The sequence below is a fragment of the Zeugodacus cucurbitae genome, chromosome 5 (assembly GCF_028554725.1).
Source record: "Zeugodacus cucurbitae isolate PBARC_wt_2022May chromosome 5, idZeuCucr1.2, whole genome shotgun sequence".
Classification (NCBI taxonomy): Eukaryota; Metazoa; Arthropoda; class Insecta; order Diptera; family Tephritidae; genus Zeugodacus; species Zeugodacus cucurbitae.
In genome coordinates this window covers 44,155,243-44,176,267 of record NC_071670.1, presented here as the reverse complement: position 1 = coordinate 44,176,267, position 21,025 = coordinate 44,155,243, and the positions used below count along the sequence as shown (strand labels likewise).

The following is a 21,025-nucleotide window of genomic DNA, read 5'->3' as shown; positions in this document are numbered from 1 at the left end:
CAGATAAAAATCTGAGCCCAATCTAGTATAATAGACCCGACTGTCTTTTGGAAGATCTTTTATGATTCGATCCAGCATGTAAATCATTCATCTGGCTAGAAGGTTTTTCTATTGAAGTTCGCTGGCGTTTTCCAAAAGATTTGTAATCCTTGAATTCCTTAAAGATTTTGAAGAAAAGTGTCGGTCCGATTTGCATTTTAAACGAACCTTCGCTCTAAAGGAACCTTTGAACGGACTTTGGTTGAGTTATCTTAACTTTAACTTGAGTTGGGAGGGATGGACGGCCAGATAAACAGGTCTACTAATATCAAATCGGTTCTTCCAGAGAGATACGCCTACTAACAATCAAATCGACTCCTCATTTCGTTATAGATAGGCCGTTATCTACATCTCTCAATGTATGCCGCTATAAAGAAGTGGTAACTCAACAATGCAACAATGCTATTATACCCTACATAGCTTAATCTGTGGGTATAAAAATATAAAAACCCCGTTGCACCTGTCGTTTACCCTTTTCTTTTCACTGCAAAAGCGCGGCATTAAATGAATTTGTATATAACGCCGAAGCATACACGGACACACACACACACGGATACATGGTAGCTTTAATATTATGCGTGGATGTGTGTGTGTGTGCGTATGTATTCGGTATAAACGGTGTTTTCTCTTTTTCCACAGGTTCTATTTATGTTTTAATCCTATCTCCTCCGCGTGCAGCACTTTTATTACGAGCAGGCAAGTCCGTCCGTCTCCCCTCACTCACTTCCTGCGCTGCCATCCAACGGCCGTGCGCTTTAGCCTTTGAGCTTTGCAAGCGGCGATTTATCCACATATTTCCACGTGCAAGCAGATAACCGACAAACACACGCACACATACAGTCTCATGTACGCAGCTACCATTTACATTTAATTAAAAGTACTTTAGCACAATTTTTATCCTTCTCGCAAACAGTACTTTCGTACTTCTTTTCAGCCAACACCAAATTGCATAATATTTCATACGAACTTGCCGCACTGATTATAAGCAGCTATAGTATACAAGCATGAGTACTTATATACATTTTTATATACTTATATATATGATATATGTTTGTGTGTGTTTTTGTTTTTGCTTTAGTTGGAGTGCGTGCCACCTGCGTTGCGTAACTGCGTTACAGCGACTTTAAAATTCTACTCATGCAACTCAACATTTCTGTTTTGTTTACATGTATATGTATGTGTGTATGTAGTCATTATTTAACATGTTTTTTCTTCCTTCTCGTTTTTGTTTACAGTGATGATGGAAAATATTACCGAAAGTTGGACCTATTATATATACGTGCTGCTGACACTGGTTCCAGTCTATTTGGCATTTCAATTAATTAAGTTTTTCGGCTGGGAATTGTTTGTCAACAACTGACACAAACTACATACAACAACAATAACAAATATAACACAGAAGAAAAAAATAAAGTGTTTTCAACAGTACCAAATTGCTGCGTGGAAGCTGATAAAGCACAAACAATAAGCTCCAGACGAACAAAAAGTGAGTAGCCGAATTTGTTATTGTTTTTTCCACCTTTTTGTTTTTGTGTGCCCTGCATAGTTGTGCGCGAAAGAAAAAATTAAATATGCTGTGAACATTACAAAATTCTTACACGTAATCAATTTATTTTACTCAAAATCGCATGCTATTTTGACATTGTCCACTATTTGAAACAAAAAAGTGTAGCAGGAACTCGTTCCAATGTCTCGGTGACAGAAAATTAGTAAATTACAATTCAAGGAAATGTAATTTAATTATAATAAGATGATCAGGATGTGATAGACTGGATAAAAAGTTAAGAAAATTTAGTTGAGTTTGGATTTAATCACTAGTCTTAACAGGTCGTCCATCCCACAACAAACTGCAGTGGAACTTTCATAACTCGAACTTCTATAACTCAATGATCTCGAACTTTTGAATCGGCAATAGAGTTTAATAATCAAACTTCATACAAATTGTCTTCCAAAAAATCGAACTTTTCGACAAGGACATAGTTCATATTTAAATTTTTGCTATCGAGGCAGACTGGAAGTCTCTCTAACGTGAAGTTTCTTTGTGGATTATGGTGATTCGAGTTAGAAAAGTTCCACTGTATATCATTAGGACATGTCTGGGACCAACATTTATCAGACCAAGGGCTGTCTACTTGGCAGTAAATAACTCTAGAGTTTGTTTTCTATAACTACAATAATATCCTGTCAGAAAATACCTCAGCTTTTGAGTTATCAGTATGAGATTTGGAATACACGAAATACTCGTCCCACTTTCTTGTGACCTAAAATTACTTCAAAAGCAAAATTTTAAGTATCTTTATAATCAGACCCTATTCGGCTGCAAAACTTTCTTTCGACTTTAATCAATTAATCAGTTTCTTAGGAGAAAGCCTTTTTGCAAAAAATAACGGATATTTCCGTTTTTAATATTTATTCATTCGTTTGCATGAATGTTGTCGTCTTCAAAATAGTGCCTATCGATTTCATGCACTAATTCCCACCCAGCGCTTCTTCCAATCGTCGACACACACGTCATCTCGATTCTTGGGATACCTTTGGCTCTTTTAGCGATTTCTCGTATGCTTGCAAAAAGACAAATCTTTAAGGTTCTCTTTATTTTTGGAAATAGAAAAAAGTCACACGGAGCCATGTCTGGCGAATATGGAGGATGAGGCATCGTTACGGTATTCTTTTTGACCAAGAATTCACGAACAAACAACGAAGTGTGAGCTTTTAACAAAAGGAAATCGCCAAGCTCATAGAGACACGTCTAACCTTAGCGGTTGCTACAGACGAAGTACTTAATGAAGACAGCTGAAAATTTTAACTTAAAATTTCACAATTAAATTTTTGGCCTAATTCCCGTTATTTTTTTGAACACATCTCGTATATCGGTATACCTTATTACCTTACGTAACTGCAGCAGATCTTGATTAGTATCCTTACAACTGTAGTCCCCACAGCAAAATTTTACAAACAAAACTTGGAAATTATATACATATCGGATGATCGGATTTAGTAAAAAATATGCGCCGTTTCGTTCGATAATCTGTTTCCATCTAGACGGTAACTTCATAATACATCCTCGTAGAAACCCCCTTTCTTATTTCCTAAGAACTCGGACAGTCGCTTTTCACAAGCCTCTTTTGAGTTCAACTTTACACCACCAAGGGCGTTCGCCATGGACAGGAATATTTGGTAATACTTGGCGCCATGTCCGGGCTATATGGTGAATGCGATAAAACCTCCCATCCGAACTCCCATTGCTTCTGACGAGTTCAACGAAGTGTGTGCTCTGGCGTTGTCCTGGCGGAAGACTACACCCTTCCTGTTGGTAAATTCTGGAGGCTTTTGTTTGATCGCCAGCTTCAAGCGGTCTAGTTGTTCGCAGTAGATGGTAGAATTAAGCGTCTGGCCATATGGGAGTAGCTCATAGTGGATGATTCCCTTCCAATCCCATCTAACACAGCAAAATCTTCCAGGCCGTTAATCCCGGCTTGGCCACTGTTTGGTACGATTCACCGGCCGTCGAATACGACCGTTGGATATTGTCGTATGTGATCCATTTTTCGTCGCCAGACACCATCCGCTTCAAGAATGGGTCGAGTTCGTTCCGTTTCATCAGCATATCGCCGGCGTTGATTCGGTCCAGAAGGTTTTTTTTTGCTTCAAATCACGCGGCAACCAAACATCAAGTTTTTGGGTATCCAGCCTTGTGCAGATGGTTTAAAAGAGTTTGGTGACTAACTCCCATCTCCTGGGCGATGTCACGAGATGCCCATGCCGGTCTAAATCAATGTTTTCCATGATTTGATCGCAATTTGTCGTTATTTGACAACCTAATATTTCTACGAAGAATACGAAGCCTCGATCCGCCTATGGTAGTATATATTTCAACATCATTTATATTTGTATTTTTCTAAAGAAGCTCTAAGAAATAAAAAAATCATTAAATATAGACATCACCTTAACTTTTGTATTGGCAAAATTTACGACAGTCAAACATTACTAAATCATTTGTCTGGTTTTGTTCTTTATCGTATCCTTTGCTCATAATATATTGTAACTCATCTATAGAATTAGTCGGTCTAAAGGTCGCTGAGGTGGACATCATCATTGTAGTTGATTTATCATTAACTCTTTGAGTTGTTAACTTCCCTTATTTAATAAATAAAAAAAAAATCCGTTGCTTAGATGTCCTTCAAGATGCAAGAACTTTTCGTTCTAAGATATATATTCATATTTCTGTTTCATATCATTTTTATATTTTTGTTGGTCGTCTTTGTCTAGTCTCCAATCGACAATTTGAGGTGCTGACTTGCGGAAGTCAAAAGTTGTTCTACAGTCCACAGGCTTGGGGTATAGAAGGCTCATAACTATTTTGTATTACAATAATAAAAATAACTGCAATAATACAAAAAGCACTAACCTTTCCTGATATTAATTGTTAATTTCAATAAAAAATAACACCCGTATAATTGCAATATTATTTATTAATTATTTAATTACATTTTTATTTGCATTTAATTGTTTTTGTTTACACTGAAAAGAGTTTTTGCCATAATGCTACTATGGTTATTATTGAAAGTTGTAATGATTTCCCCATTTCATAATGACATTTTCAACGCTTAATTAAAGCTTCACAGTTGAGCAAATTTGCGAAACTGTGTGCGATAATTTCGAACATTTCAATAACAATTGTAGCAATGGAAAGTAATTTTCGACTAGAGAAATTTCTATGACGAGAGTTTGGTAGTTAGTTCATTTAACTATTAGAGATGTACTTGCTTACATAAAAAGGGCGGTTTGATAAGTAGTACAATTGGTCTTCAAGAGACCATATACGTCGACAACTTCATCGACATTAACTTATTTCTTTCTTTTTTATTTTTAAGTTCAGCGAAGTGAAGGTGTATTAAACTTAAGCCGTGTTAATGATTAAAAATTAGAAACTAGAGAGTTTCCCTTCCATCTCGCCGAAGCGACAGCTGTCTGACGAGACTAAGCGCAAGATGTGTAGATGTTTCTTGAGCTTTGAGTGCCCTGTGTATAGACCCACCAGTACACTAAGTTTGTTCCTTCGGAGGTTTATCAGTGGTTTGAACTCAGTTCCCTTTTCGCCTCTCGCAATCCGTCAGTATCTTCCTCGTTCTGTTCTCTCCTCCAACCAGAACATATCCGTGTTCCAACTGTTATGGGTTCATAACCTCAAAACATTTCAACAACTGTTTGTATGTTTCAGACTGGACTCGACCCAAGTGTCTCGAGCTAACACAGGTCGAATTAGTGAAAAATGAAAGTTAGCTGCTCCAGGGATAGTTTAGAGTATTTTGATGTCTTTGATTCACTACTTATCTGATTGCTAAGCTGAGCTCTGATTTCCTCTCAAAACACGTACATGCCAAAGCAAGAACAAAATTATCCAGTCGAATGAAGACTCTTCTTTAGTGTGTTATTACTTCTTTGCCATTTTATCCATTCGATTATGCCAGTATTTGTAATTTATACCAGTTGCTCGTTCGATTCACCACGCTGCATGGTCTAATAAATCGAATGCAGCCATTTTTAATTATTTTGATTCGATTTTTTTTTATATTTTTGGTACTTCCATTTAAATTTAGTATAATGCCCTAAATGAAGCAGTCTTGAATGTTTGTCGAATAAGTTTTGCAAAAATTCGCAGAAATCCCAAAGCTACCCCATCTTTCGAAGTCATTACAAGTAATAAACCGCCAATGAACAGCTTTGGAATTTTACATGGTTCAATTGTTCGATCCATATAACATCGGAAATTCACTTCGGAACACTACTTATAGTTTCGAATATCGATTATTTTGAGCCGATCCCAAAATAGCCTAGATTTTAGAGTGCTTGTGCGAAAAATGTTGCGAAATATTTGTGAATCCTCGTATAGTTTAGTAATAAATGTCACTGGACTCATGGTTTTTGTAACTATATATTGACCGAAACAGAAGTTAACGTGTTAAATTCCATTGGGTTTGCAGACCAAGTCATGTCAACCGAGTCTACTCGACAACTCTAAACTAAAACTTTCGATTCCTTAACTGGTCTCAATTATAAAGCGATAAATACCGGTTATAACCGGTCTTTGAAGAATCGTAAACTGGTTTAAGGGATCCAAAATGCTTAGAAAATAAAAAAATTATAATTTTTTGCTCAATTCATATTTTGCGCTGACTTTTCGTACTCAACAAAACCCATTGAGGGGCGTAAACGCTTAGCAGTCAGCCCTCGTATTGGCATTTGTACAGCAGAAATATTTCTAACTTCAACTTGTACTTGTACCGTTACTTTGCGCAAGTTATATCCACAATCATACGCATACTCGTACAATGGTCTTCCAGCACGCCTGCAACACAACGCATAAATTTTGTTGGAAATCTATTTAAGCCAACAAATGAAACAAAAGTACTAATTTGAGTGGAAGAAATTATGAATACATGGCCTCAAAGTTTTTCACCATTTTCCACATTTTCTACTATTAAAATTGCGGTCAAAGTTTAATTGCTTGCACACACACACACACACACACATAGCAAAGGAAATGCTGCAAAAAAACACACACAGCTGCACCCAAACACCCAACTCTACGCTACAACTCTGGCATGCCGTTGGTGCCACTGCTGCTCTGCGCTCTTTGCGCCATTTGAATTTTTGTTGGTTTTGTACTCGCCGTCCATGTGACTTCCAGTTCGACTTCGACTGGCCGGCAGTTAGACGACTGCCAACACATTTGCATGCGCGTTGTTCTGCTTGCATTTTGTGGTTGCTAAAAAATGAAAGTGAAAAAAATAAATTATTTTTTATTATAATTATTACAAACATATTTTGTTCGGTTAAAAGTTGGCAGTCCTGCTCTCTGCCAGCAGCACCTTTTCACATTTTTGTAGGTGTATGTGTGTTCGAGGTAACCATGCGCTTCGTCCTAGTTGTTGTTGGTGTCGTTGGCACTTTCTATGCCTGCTGTTGCCTTTTCAGTGTACCACAACAACAACAACAACAGCAACACTTTGTGCACACGCAAAGCGTCGGAATTTCGTAATTAGAATAGTGAAGTGTTGAACAGGCGACAGTCGTAGATTTACACATGACACCGTCTGTCCACATACACATACATGCGTTTCACTAAAAACAAATGCGTGTGTGTGTGTCACTGGCACATGGCATAGGTGTCATGCACATGACTCCAGAACGCCGGTCACACGACGCAGCACATGGCAAGGTGGCTTTATGCTACTGACCTGCTCGTCGTACAACATGTTCTATGTATATATGTGCATGTGTGTGCTCTTGTTCTTGTTGTTGTTGTTGGTCGACTGCCGGTCTTCACTTCTGGTCATAATATTCTTTTGTATAAACATATATCTATGGTATATTGTGTATTTGGTTAAAAGCTGGTTGCACATACATTTATACATATCTACATACATGCTATATATTTGTATGTAAATAATCGTTGGTATGTGTCTGCAAAAGCATAGATAATAAATTTATGAGTATTTATTGTATGCTTTAAACATTCACTCGGACAGTTGGTATTCAGTAATCTTCAGCTTTTGTGTACTTACTCGACAACACACCCATATTTGCATAGAACTAATTTACTGTACGTATTTGCTGTTGAAATTTGCATATTCAACCAGCAGTCCAAATCTTGGAAGATTATTTGGCTTTTCAAATATTGTATATATTTTGACTTTTGTGTTTGGCACTGAGTGTTTACATTGGAAGAATATACATAATTACGATATGTAATAACTTTTTGTAATACCATCAGTCAACCTCAGAAATATTATTGACCTTTCCACACCAAAATAAGGTTTCCATCTCAATCCTACGATATGTTTTACCATTGAAGGAAAGTATTTCTAAACAGCTGAGGTACACTGATGTTACACAGACTAATGTCGATATTATCGTGAATGGATTTCATCTATCGTAAAATAAGTCCCAAATAGGAAAACAATCGCCTGTATGGGAAACACTTTTGGACGCTTGTACTTTCTCCGTTCTTCAACAATGCGATGTTCTTTAACAGTTCGATGATTTGTTACCAATAAGCAACCGGAAGAGATGCACGGAGCGACAGAACTATTGTTAAGAGGGCTTGGTGCGCTTCTGGGTTTGGATTCTTGGTCACAATTGCATGGTGATTTGTAAAAAGAAACAGTGCATGACCAAGTTCAGGAAAGTTGGCTCCAGATTCATAAAACCTTGATCTCACATGGTATTTCGTCCTGCTGTAGCTAAAGGGGAAGAGGTTCATTTAATTGCACTCTAATTCAAGTCCCGATATTACTTATAGAAAGTCAGACAAGATATGCGATGGAATGTTTATTTTTATTGTTATAGTTTTTTTAAGTTTAGACGGAACTAAAATCCGAAAGTCCATTGATAGCACGACAGTATCGTACCCATATTACCAGGACTCTTATACAGTCCATTTATCCTTCTGATGCTTATTTGTTTCTTTTATATTTCTGTGGGAATCTTTTTTTCGTTTCAATCTCAACCTCTGTAGTCCTAGGTCACAAGGATGTTTATGTTCGACCAGTTTGCCCAAATTAACTCGAGGAGGCTAGTCAAAATGTATTGTCCGTTTTAGATGTCTATCAAGGGAGTATTTTGAGATTAATTTCCAATAATTACAATTAGGAAACGAGCATTGCTCTCTAGTCACCCTTCATATATACTATATACATACATATATGAACATACGCACTTCTAATTAAAGAAGACGCCTTGCAACCCGCACCAATTTGTCTGGATTCAAAAACTTCTGCTTTGCGAGTCTACTGAAGTGGTAAATTTCTTCAGCAAAAAAATATGTAGAGAAAACATGAGCCTGGGGCTGCACCAACCAAACCGCGCAATAATAATAGAACATAGAACACGCAACTTTCCGCAACTTCCAAACATATTCTCCACTTACACACACACCCACCTATGTATGTGTGGCAGCTAGCACCTTTTGGTGGCAGAAACTTTTCCAGCTCGGTGGAGTGTGTAGACGACGTTAGGCCGACAGGTGTGCTGTACTGTTGGGACACATATGAGTGCCAAACGATTACAAACCTCTTTTCATTCCAACTATATATATGTTTATATATATTCTTGTGTCTCTCCATACGGTTGCTTGTCACACGTGTGCTCTCCTCCAGCAGCTTCATACGCAGCCGCTCGCTCGCTGGTGGTTACCGCACTGCCACTGTCATGCAATTTTTCATGAATAAACCCACAAGCGCACACTTTGTGTGTGCGGCAAAAGTTTTCACAAACTGCGGATGTTTGTGATTAGTGTGCGTGAAGTTTTCCAAAGCGATTCGGATGCCACGGAGCAGCTGCTCGCTTGCTACTCTCAGCTTGCTACTTGCCGGGTGCGTGTGCGGGCGCCTAGTTGACTTGCGGTGCGAACTTAGTGCGCTATGTACCTACGCAAGTGTATAACGGTTGCGCGCACACGCTAACGGTTATAGGAGTTGGCGGCACACTTGCCAGTCGCGGCAGCGTATTCATTTGGACATGTGTTGCGTTAAGAAGTTCCATCCGTGTCCTGCGGCGAGTTATCTCCACTTGTTCAAGTCACTTTACGTAACAAACAACACGCATGGATTAGATGAAATTTTCACTCTCCACGTAATGCTAACGAGTGACGTCACAAGCATACATATATCTTATATATATAAATATACATATATATAAATGCTGAAACTAACACTTCGCCGCGAAGCCTGACTAGTTCGTTTACTTTTTGCGGTTAAAACTGCTGAGCGAGCTGTGAAAGTAATTTAAGTTAGCTAACGCTGCAGATTATAGCGTTAGCCCTGCCGCCAGTAGCAGCAGCAGCAGCTAGGCAGTGGTTGTAAATTTGTCGGCAGCGTCGAACTATGTATGTATGTTGGTGAGGTGTCTCGATTGACTTGTGCGCTTAACACTTGATTGAGTGACAGCTTGAGGTTTAAGCGCTTAAACACACACACCCATACATACTGCTACAGAAACTAAAGCCATCGATAGAGCTGACAAATTTTTATTGGCTGTCAGCACTACCTACATACATACATACATATGTATATATAGAATATATAATATAATTTTCCTTTCACAAAATGCCGACGTCAGCAAAGTTGCGGCTGAAAACTGTTTCTTCCCCACAGTTATAAATAGGTTAGTGTAACTGTTAAATGGTTAAAGTGGCAGCTGAAAATTCGATTGCATTTGTATAAATATTTGTGGCTCATTTGCTAAAAGTCAAATAAAGTGTTTGTGCCTAAAAATAGTATGTCAGAGCTTAGTTCACATATGTATATAGGTTAGGGTTGCACTGAAATGTTGGAAGACAGATTTTTGTTAGAAATCAAAAGAATTAATGTCCCCAAATATTCATCTCCAACAATTAGGAATCTGCTCGTCGAGCCAATTTCGACTACGCGACCTAGAAGCGGAAACACATGAGCATATACTCTTTGTTGCGATTGCGAGGAAAACAAATCAGGCAAGGGGGACGTTTTATCTCCAAAACGTTAATATCACGTCTATTAGGTCTGGAATACTACTAAACTTTCCTGACATGACGGGGTTAAAGGAGATACTGTGATAATAGGCAAGAGTACAATAGACCATAGGTCGCAGTGCGATCCTCTATATCTTAAGCTAATTTAATCGAATCTTATTTAATCTAATCTAATCGAATATAAGCTAATCTAATTTAATTTAATCTAATCTAATCTAATTTAATTTAATCCAATCTAATCTAATTTAATTTAATCAATATAATCTAATCTAATTTAATTTAATCTAATCTAATGTAATGTAATCTAATCCAATCCAATCTAATCTAATCTAATCTAATCTAATCTAATCTAATCTAATCTATTCTAATCTAATCTAATCTAATGTAATCTAATCCAATCCAATCTAATCGAATATAATCTAATCTAATTTAATTTAATCAATTAAATCTAATTTATTCTAATCTAATCTAATCTAATTTAATTTAATCTAATCTAATCTAATTTAATTTAATCCTCTATATCTTAAGCTAATTTAATCGAATCTTATTTAATCTAATCTAATCGAATATAAGCTAATCTAATTTAATTTAATCTAATCTAATCTAATTTAATTTAATCCAATCTAATCTAATTTAATTTAATCAATATAATCTAATCTAATTTAATTTAATCTAATCTAATGTAATGTAATCTAATCCAATCCAATCTAATCTAATCTAATCTAATCTAATCTAATCTAATCTAATCTAATCTAATCTATTCTAATCTAATCTAATCTAATGTAATCTAATCCAATCCAATCTAATCGAATATAATCTAATCTAATTTAATTTAATCAATTAAATCTAATTTATTCTAATCTAATCTAATCTAATTTAATTTAAGCAATATAATTTAATTTAATCTAATTTAATTTAATCTAATCTAATCTAATGTAATCTATTCTAATCTAATCTAATCTAATCTAATATATTCTAATCTAATCTAATCTAATCTATTCTATTCTGATCTAATCTAATCTGCTCTAAAAATCGAATATAATTTAATCTAATCTAATATAATCTAATCTAATCTAATGTAATCTAATCTAATCTAATATAATCTACTCTAAAAATCTTATCTAATTTAATCTAATCTAAAAATCTAACCCATTCTAAAATAAATACTTGTCACACTTAAAGTGATAATACAGCCAATATTCTTAAATTTTTATTTTATTTATAAGAACCACCCTAGTATAGGCACATAAATACCTTTTTTTCTACTAGCCTCAGTGTTTTTGCGGCCTTGTCACATTCTAATGAAACTCGACTATATGAAAAAGTCGTGTTATTTTGTTGTGTTGATGTGAATTTTGGTTCTATGTGTTTTTCAACGAGCTGTATAAATATTTATGTAGTTAGCTTTCAGTTTATTTTTTACCGAAACAAAAAAAAAAAAAAAAAAAAAAAAAAAAAAAAAAAAATGGAAGCAATGAAGTTTGTCACTATATGAAAGCTTGCTGGTTTTTACGCCCAATGCAAATTTTCACTGGCTGGCAACTTTGACCCATGTGCTAATGAAAAAGTATGACAATTTTTACAGTTGGTAATGGATTTGAGGTCTATGGGAAATAGAAAAGAAAACATTTTAAATTTAAAAAGTAAAAATACTGCGATATTTACTAACAGTTTCCAACATTGCTTCGAGTAAATTTCAAATCCCTAAAATTCATCATTAAGTTAATTAAAAGCATTGGAGCTAAAACAATATTTCAGTTCTCTTTTTCCTAATTTAGTGGTATGTTTTCTGAATTATTGTATAAGGTCGCTTATACCTTCACTACCTTTACTTCGAATACTTCTTAATATACTGAGCACCTTAGGAAATATCAATAATCCATATTTATTTATTGTTTCTCATATAAATGACACTAACGTCTATAATCGCTGTATTAATACCTCTTAATATTGGCTTTTTCGATTAGCCACTTCTCTCTATGTTATCCTCTAGCGAGCTACAGTTGTCAAAAAATATACTTCTGAAAACAACAACAAAGTTATTAATAAGACTAGACTTGACTTTAATAAGAAGGGTTTTCGTGACATAAAAAATATTTGATGTTGTTGTAGCGATTGACTACACTCTTCTTGGAGGGAATGTACAGAATTTATTGTTATCATTTGGCATCTGGCGGAAGAGACCCAAGAACTTCAACTTGTTTCAACGATCTAACTGTTTGGATCGGTAAGTTGCTCCACAAATGACATAACCGCTTGTTATCCTATCTCCAGTTGATTATGCCAGTTTTTGTGTTTTGTGTAAATCAGTTGTTTTTTGTTTTCAATTCGCTACTCTCCAAGGAATGCTGTTCAAACTTTCATCTTTCCCAGAATGGACACTATTCCTTTGTAAAGTGTAGTTTTTCTATACTCTGGTTTAATTGGTTGAGACTGCAATGCGATTAATGGACTGCCAGGTCCCTTTTGTTTTTAGTCCCAAATCCCAGCTCCCATTTCCGAAATTTTCCACTTGTTGCTTCCATATTATCTTCGGGATATCTAAACTGGGTTTTTCAATAAGAGCGTTACAAACTTTTTTTTTTTCAAATACAACAAAAACGGTTTGGGATATCAATAAAATTATTTATTCTTGTGAAAGTACATTCGATGCCACTATGTATAGAACTCGATTTCTTTTGCATGGCCACAACGCGCACCCTTGCAGAAGTCCAGACGCTGAACCCAATTTCCCACGGTTGTCAAGCATAAATTCGTACGAAGTTCATCAATCGTCGCTGGCTTGTTGGCATAGACCATAGACTTGATGTAGCTCCACAGGAAATAGTCTAACTAAGGCAAATCCCACGACCGAGGCGGCTTGGGCATTCGTGAGATAACACTTTCATCAAATTTGGTTTTCAATAAATCGATTGTGACATTCGCTGTGAGGCTTGTGGCGGCGTTCTCTTGAAACCACATTTTTTCCAAGTCTATATCATACAATTTGGGCCAAAAATATTCGATTATCATTGAGTGGTCAGACAGAACGATTGTGACGACCATAAATTGGACGTAGCGCTCTTAAAGTTGAGGCCACTGACTCCGAATTTCGCTAAAAAATTTTAATAATTCGACTCGTTGTTGGGTCGTAAATTTTTCCATGATGAAATGGAAATCCTTACTGAAGAGAAATGTCAAAAGAGCGGGGAAAAATAAATATGGCATCGTTTGCTGTCCCTAGCGGTCTACTTTTGTAGTGTCCCCTTTTGAAAAATCCTTTATGAGAACGTAAGAACAGCATATAGGTCTTATAAAGCTAGTGATTCTAAATTTTTAGATTATAAAAGTACAAATTACTGAAATATCAATGACTGAAATTAACTTTGGTTCATGGGAAGTTATTAGATAGAAGCCAGTTCAAGGCGAATTATTGGTAAGGCATTTCGATAATGTTATGTATGAACATGGATATTATATAGTATTAGCATTATCATGTGTAAAGTTTCACAAACATTAAACAATCGAAGATTATAGATAATTTTATTATTGGAAATACGCCATTATCTGTTTGATGGTAAGATCAAACGCCATAAAATAACGAGCAAATGGTTTTTTTTTTGTACTCTAACCTCACAAATATTTCAAGCGGCTACATCCCAACAGCTGAATAAATAAAGAAACCAAAGTAAAAAAAGAATAAAAAACACAGCACCTAGACAAAAACCCCGCGTTGTGTTAATTTCGTTTTATGGCTCAGTTGTGACATAACTGTTCTGCCGCGCGGTTGATTCCACTGCCGTTTGGAAAAATAAAAGAAAATACAATAAATTTATTTAATATTAGTTATGCCACTCATCGTAAAAAATAAGTGCGTGTGTCTTCCAACAATTCTTTTTTTTGCTGTCAGCCAACCAACCAAGCATTCGCCGGTGAGTATCGAAAACAGCTGAGCATTGACACAAAGCCATCAAGCGGTGACGACTCTGCGGCTAAACGTGCCACAACCGCAGCACAGCACAGCGAGTGCGAGTGCGAGTGCTAACAGCATTGTTATGACAGCCACCCGCTTGACCCCAAACGCCTGGCATTCTTCGGCGCTTTTATACTCCAGCAGAATATTAAACGTTGACATTGTCATTCTGTTCACACCAGACTCCTTGCAGCGCAACGCAACTGAATTAAATTCAGCACAGAAAAAAAAAACAAAAAAAAAGAAAATAAAACAACAACCAAACGATGAAAAAATATCAAATGAATGAATGAAATGAAAAACCGTTGTAAATGCGTGTGTGTGTGGTATTACCTTGGCTATGACGGTCTCCTCTGTGTGTGTGTTGCTGTTATTACATTTGAGTTGAAGTTTATCGCCTGCGGCTACACTCTTGTGGTCTATTATCGGTAATAAATGAAAAGTGCAAGTGCCCGTTATTTATGCCATACGCTGGTGCGGAGGCTGTAGCTTAAAGCTTCAAGTTAACTAAGTGTTCTTGTATTATCTAGTTTTTTATTCAAATGGATAATTTGTACTGTGTTTTTATGGGGAAAAAAATCCGTGTTTTTATATCCAACTCAACTGTCAATTTGTGCAACGCATTATTTCTGAGAAGGCTTGCAGTCCTAATTCGTACGTTTTCATATTTTTCCACTTAATGACGTCAAGCGAAAGATAAACATAAGACATTTGATGGTTGAATAGAGATAATAAGTTTTTCCTTTTATCTTTTTTTTTGATTACTAATTAAGACGAAAAATTGTTTAAACCCCTCCTCTTTTGGAGAGCAAGAAGCAAACAGAAGAAGAAGAAAAAATTGGCGAGTTTTGTCTGTCTCCGACTGTATAAAATTCATGAATAAAACAAAGAAAATGTAAATATTATGGAATGTGTAAATAAGCTTTACTGATAGACCCTTATTTTTGACTTCTATCATATCTTCTTAAACCTTCCAAAAAGAATTTTTCATTTTGTATTTTCCAAATGCATACAAATATGCCCCTTCCTAGTGCGATCCTTTATAACATATACTATACTACTATATATAGTATACTATATTTTACTGTTATAACTTTATTTATGGCTTAGTTATGACACTTTATGTGTTTTTGGTTTTCGCCATTTTGTGGGCGTGGCAGTGGACCGATTTTGCTCATTTTCGAAAGCAACCCTCTCATGGTCCCACGGAACATGTGTTCCAAGTTTCATTAAGATATCTCAATTTTTACGGACGGACGTACAGACATCCGGATTTCAACTCCACTCGTAATCCTGATCATTTTTATATATATAACCCCATATCTAACTCTTTTATTTCTTGGTGACACAAACAACCGTTATGTGAACAAAACTATAATACTCTGTGCAACAGGTTGCGAGAGTATAAAATAATTACGTTTCTTCTTTATCGATCTGTTAAACTGGTTAGAGTCTCTCGATAATCTCGAGATCAACTAATCACAATTGTTATAAACTTTGATTCGAATTTGAAAAGAAGAAGGCAATAAAATGGAATGAGATCCAAAATTTTTTGAAACACAGTACAAATCGTGTCCACATTTCGCAAGTGAAAAACAAATATGAAGAACTAGGTCTACTAAGGCCACTAAATAATAATACAGGGAAACCTCTCCTAACGTATAACTCTATTAGACGGACATCTCCTTTGAGTGGTCATTTTTTCACGAACCAATTTAAATTTTTAGAATAAAAGACTTGCTTAATATAGAAAAAAGACTTATGATTTTAATGGATATTCGGCTTCTGGAAGGTCTTTTTAAACCTCCAACAATAGTCTGATGCATTCCTGCGCTCCATTTCCCATGATAGCTCTTCTCCATTAAGAAAATGTTTTGTTAAGTGTGTCAAATTTGCCGGAAAGAAATCCAGATGGGAGTTCAGCATATCTATTTTTTTCGAAATATTTCGCCCCAAAGCTTTATTGGAACTATAAATTAATTTATTCAGTCTTTGTAAATTTCCGACTCATAGTTTCCTAGATAATTTTGAACAACGGTCACAAAATATTTCCCAGCGAGTTTTTCCTGTTCGTTCAGTTTTTTTTTTCAAAACTCTTATGCTTTATCAGTTGCCGTATTTGTGGACCTACTAATATTCCCTCTTTAAATTTTGTCTCGCTGAGTCCTGAATCATTTTATTCTCATCGATTTGGAAGCTTTGGTACAGGCAGTTCGGCACTATGTAGAATGGATTTGTTGTTCAAATATAAGTTTGGATACTGGGTAGTGCGTTTGAATTTGGTTGTAGTGCTTTTAGCCCAACCTAATAGCAGTCTCACACAGGTTACACAATACTTATGTGAAACCTACAATATATCTTGATTCCTCACAGGTGAAAAATAGTCTAAGTAGTACTGTTCAATTAATAATGTGGAATTTCAACGTTGAGGTTTAGAAGTTAATTCTCTCTACACATAAAACCATCGGGGTCATTAAAATACTTTCGTGGCATATTTACGATGTAACAAAGGTATATATGACGTAATCTAGTCGAATGCAATACAGTCGTATAAATGAAGTTATTTCAAAAAAGACACGTACATAACATATATGTAGTCAGAAATCAATATGTAGCTGGCTAGATATGGCTAAACGTGATGAAAGAATTACATATATATTTTTATTGAAGGTACATTTATTGATGACTACTCTAAATAATTTCTAATATTTTGTAATAACTTAAGGGGCAATATGAGTCTAACACATGAAAAATTAGGCGATTTTCGTGATTTTTTTTTAAAGAGTTCTCGATTAAATGTTTCGAAGTTTTTTGGTTTTTTTGGAGTTATGTGCTGTCTGCGAAGATGCCAAAAGAAAGAAGATGCTCAACTGCTGACATGATACCTGCCGACTAAGTAGCTAAAAAAACTCAAAAAGGCGATTAAAGTTGAAGGTATTTCCTATACAATCACCTACTATTTTTGAAAAATATAAAAAATTAACAAAATGGCGTAGTTCCTAAAAAGAGTATCGCTTTTCCGAGGAAGGGGAAGTCTTCCACTCCGTTGGAGGGACTAGGTGGAGAGCGACCTGGTTACACTTGGAATCTCCAACTGGCGCCGAACTGCGAAGGAAAGAGAGGAGTGGCGCGCTCTCATCGATTCGGCTATAACCGGCTAAACGGTTGAACGCCAATCACATACATACAAATCAGCAAAGCAAGTACCAAGTATAAACAGAAAGAATTCTGAAATCTGTTAGACTCTTCTTTCGGTTCAATTTGATCATACTCAACATATAACTATCTCAAAAACAAATTTTTCTCAAGTGTTAGGAGTGAGGTTAGGTGAACGTAGCGGGTTAGTGTTCTTAGAATCTTAAAAGATAGATATGGTGAAACGGAAGAAGGGTCAGGATTGTTTTAGAAAAAAGGCTTTTTGTCGTTTTCTAAAAAATTTTCATATATTTTTTCACATTAAAGACTTCATAATATAAAACATAAAAGAAAAAATGCCTGCATCTCATAAATTACAAAAGAAGAATATTCTTGTTTTTGTTACTACTTTGGTTAAATGCTAAACACGTTTTTATTTGCAACATAAATTCCAAAATACTTTTAATCAACAACAATTTAACGGCTGCTTATACTTACGCTCACCTTTTTTTATTGTTGCAGATAAATAAATGACTCTAATAACACCTTAAGGATAATACGGTACGATACGGTGAATACCAGCGAACGGTCTTTGCCGCCAAGTAATAGCTCACCATCAACAATAAAAATAATAAATATAAATCATTTACGGCATTTAGCGTGCCAAAACAAAAGCAAAAACAAAAAAGCCGAAGTTGAGAAAAAAGTCAATGTCTTGCTCCCCACTAAAGCTGGAAGGCTAGAAAAAGCACTTGGCAAGCAGCGTGGCAAAAAGAAAGTGCAAAGTAATTTAAACAAAAAAAAACAAAAAAAATAAAACCTAAAACAACAAAAACCACTAATTTCTACGACGTGAAAAAGGTGTGTGTGTAAACTGCTTGTTGTTTGTGTTTTTGTTTTTGTGTGGGAGAGTTGAAAATTATTCAGTACACACACAGTAAGCACGCGAGGAAGTCACTCGTCGTCGTCTTACACTGCTTTGGTCGCAACGTAAGTGTTGAAAGCAGCATTTCCACTACTGGCACCTACATAAGCGACTGAGCGAGTACAAGTAGGTCTTGGCAGCTGGCAGTTTGGTCTAAGTACAAGTACCAGTACTTAGTTACATACTTACATACATATTTACACTTACACGGAGTTGACGTTAGCGGCAGTGGCAGCAGGACAGTAATTTCCTTAGCCTGGATTTTTTTTTACATTCTCACACACAGCCACACATACTCGTACACACGTGCAACATTCACTTCGTTTGTGGCCGCAGTGCATGCAATTCTCACCACATTGCGTGCAGACAAACATACATGCAGATATCTGTATGTTGTTGTAATTTTTTTTGTTTGGCGCATTGCTATGCGCCCGCGTTTGGCATACAAATGAAGAAATATGAGTGCGCGTTTTTAAACTGAAAATATTGTAGAGCAGCACAGCGGTAGCAAAGCAGCAATAACAATAAGAAAAACAACAATAATAATAAGAACAACAACAATAAAAAAATAAGAATAACAACAACAACATTATTAACAACAAAAACACATAGCGGCAACAGTGTAAGACCTACACAGTGGGTGCTAAGCGTATACTAACAATACCAAAAAAAACACCAGTTTACAACAACAACTGCACGAAAAGTCAATTCAAGCGCCATAAAGACAACCCAAACCGCTGGTCCACAGTGACGTCGTTAGCAGCATTGTCGCCGTTGTCCACATACTTACACTACACGAGCGCTGTGTTATATCCACATCCGCTGTAGCTGACTACGTCTTCAACTTGTACACCATCTTCGCCTTCGCCTTCACCCTCAACATCATCATCATCATTACCCGGTTCCTAACTCGCCACTGCGTCCGTATAATATTACCATTGCATAGCGTGTATGTGTGTGTGTGAGTGCGCCGCAGGAGCTGCAGCAACGAAGCAATATTAGCGCACAAGCAAACGTAGAAATCAAATCTCGTGTAGCTTTAAATGAAATATTAATATTTGTCATCATTCGTTTGGCGAGTTAAGTTGGCTGCAGAACGTTTTTTCCGCCAGCAAAGAAGTCAGTGACGCCGCAGTGTGGGTGACTTGCAAGTTAAATATATTAAGCAAAAGAAAAAAAAAACAGAAAAAAGAAAGTAAAGAGAGCACTAAGACAGGAAGGCAGGAAGTAAAGAGCGCGTTATACCCGCTACTACAAACATAACCACTTAACGGACAAGCATTTAACAAGCACAAGCTTACAAACGAGCACATACATACCCTCAAAGAAGCAGGGGTAAAAATAACAGAAAAAAAAGAAAACGCGAAAAAGCTAAAATTTCAAAGGCAAAAAAGACGCGACACTTCACAAACTTACGAGTAGTCATCGTCAGCGTCGTTGCAGTGGTTCAACAGTTTCACTACTTTTTCGTGCTTTTGCAGCAATTTCAGCGCTTTTTCGTCGTCAGCGCTGCACACTACAAATTCATAACTTTGTAAATACACACAGAAACACTTACATATATAACACACACACACACACACACATACATACATACATATACATATATATTTGTATGTATATGTATTTGTAAGTCCCGTAAATAGATTTGTAACATATCCGTCGTTGCAGTGGTGCACGTTGCCGTGACAGTTACAGTTATAGTGTTTAAGTAGTGTATAACGTACGTTATAAGTAAGCAACAACAACAAAAAACCAATTACAACAAATTACAACAACAAAACGTTCCTGTGCCAGTGTATATGTGTCTATGTGCTACAATTTGTAAGCTTAGCATATACTCACATACATACATACAAATAATTGCTTTTGAGTGCGCGCTTGTCTCACTCTCACCCACTCTCCCTCTGCCGTTCGTTTTGTATACGCGTGTGTGTGTGTGCGTGAAGGATAATACTGCATCCAAAATGCGTCTACAATATCGCAACAAGAAAGCGACACTGTGGCTGATGGTCACCGTTGTCGTCGTCACCATGTTCCTCTTCAAATTCACCGAATTCGCACCAACGTGTTTCTTCAAGAATGACGTGACGGCGCCGGATGGTTCGCTGATGGTGCGCGAAGAGGTAAGTGTGGAAAAGTCTGCTTGGTGTAGCAGTTTAACGTTATTATTATTATATGTACATATGTATACATATATGTTTACGTATTTTATACAGTGGTTATCCTCGCATGGAGATGGGAGCGAAAAATTTTGAATATGATAAAATTTTTCTCGGAAGTTTTGTGAATATATTAGAGACATTTAATGTAAAATATAGGAATTTTTTAATGCTACATAAAAGGAGATAGGTTTTGAAGACTCGGACACTTGAAATCTTAAAATTTTCTTTTCGACAAATTTTTATTATTATTTCGAAAATAGGTTTATTTTGGATTAATATAACCGTGACATCAATCA

At 36.1% G+C, this 21,025-nt stretch overlaps 2 protein-coding genes across 6 annotated transcripts in view; both read left to right on the top strand.

The window, feature by feature from the left end:
- The first annotated feature begins 1,274 nt into the window (after positions 1-1,274).
- On the top strand, positions 1,275-19,909 carry LOC105213711 (uncharacterized). Its single transcript, XM_054230482.1, has 2 exons — positions 1,275-1,525; positions 18,162-19,909. The coding sequence occupies exon 1, from the start codon at positions 1,277-1,279 to the stop codon at positions 1,397-1,399; it is 123 nt and encodes a 40-aa protein (XP_054086457.1). The 5' UTR covers positions 1,275-1,276; the 3' UTR covers positions 1,400-1,525; positions 18,162-19,909.
- The window catches only part of LOC105213764 (protein-tyrosine sulfotransferase), a 142,131-nt gene continuing 139,280 nt past the window's right edge, over positions 18,175-21,025 (top strand). For 2 of the 5 annotated variants that reach the window (XR_008471156.1, XM_054230460.1), the window contains exon 1: positions 18,175-20,690. Coding sequence is in view for 3 of the 5 variants with exons in the window: in XM_054230460.1 (XP_054086435.1) it covers positions 20,367-20,690 (324 nt within the window). In the remaining 2 variants the exon portion in view is untranslated. The remainder of the gene's footprint in view (positions 20,691-21,025) is intronic. The other 3 variants (XR_008471157.1, XM_054230459.1, XM_054230458.1) reach the window with 2 other exon arrangements.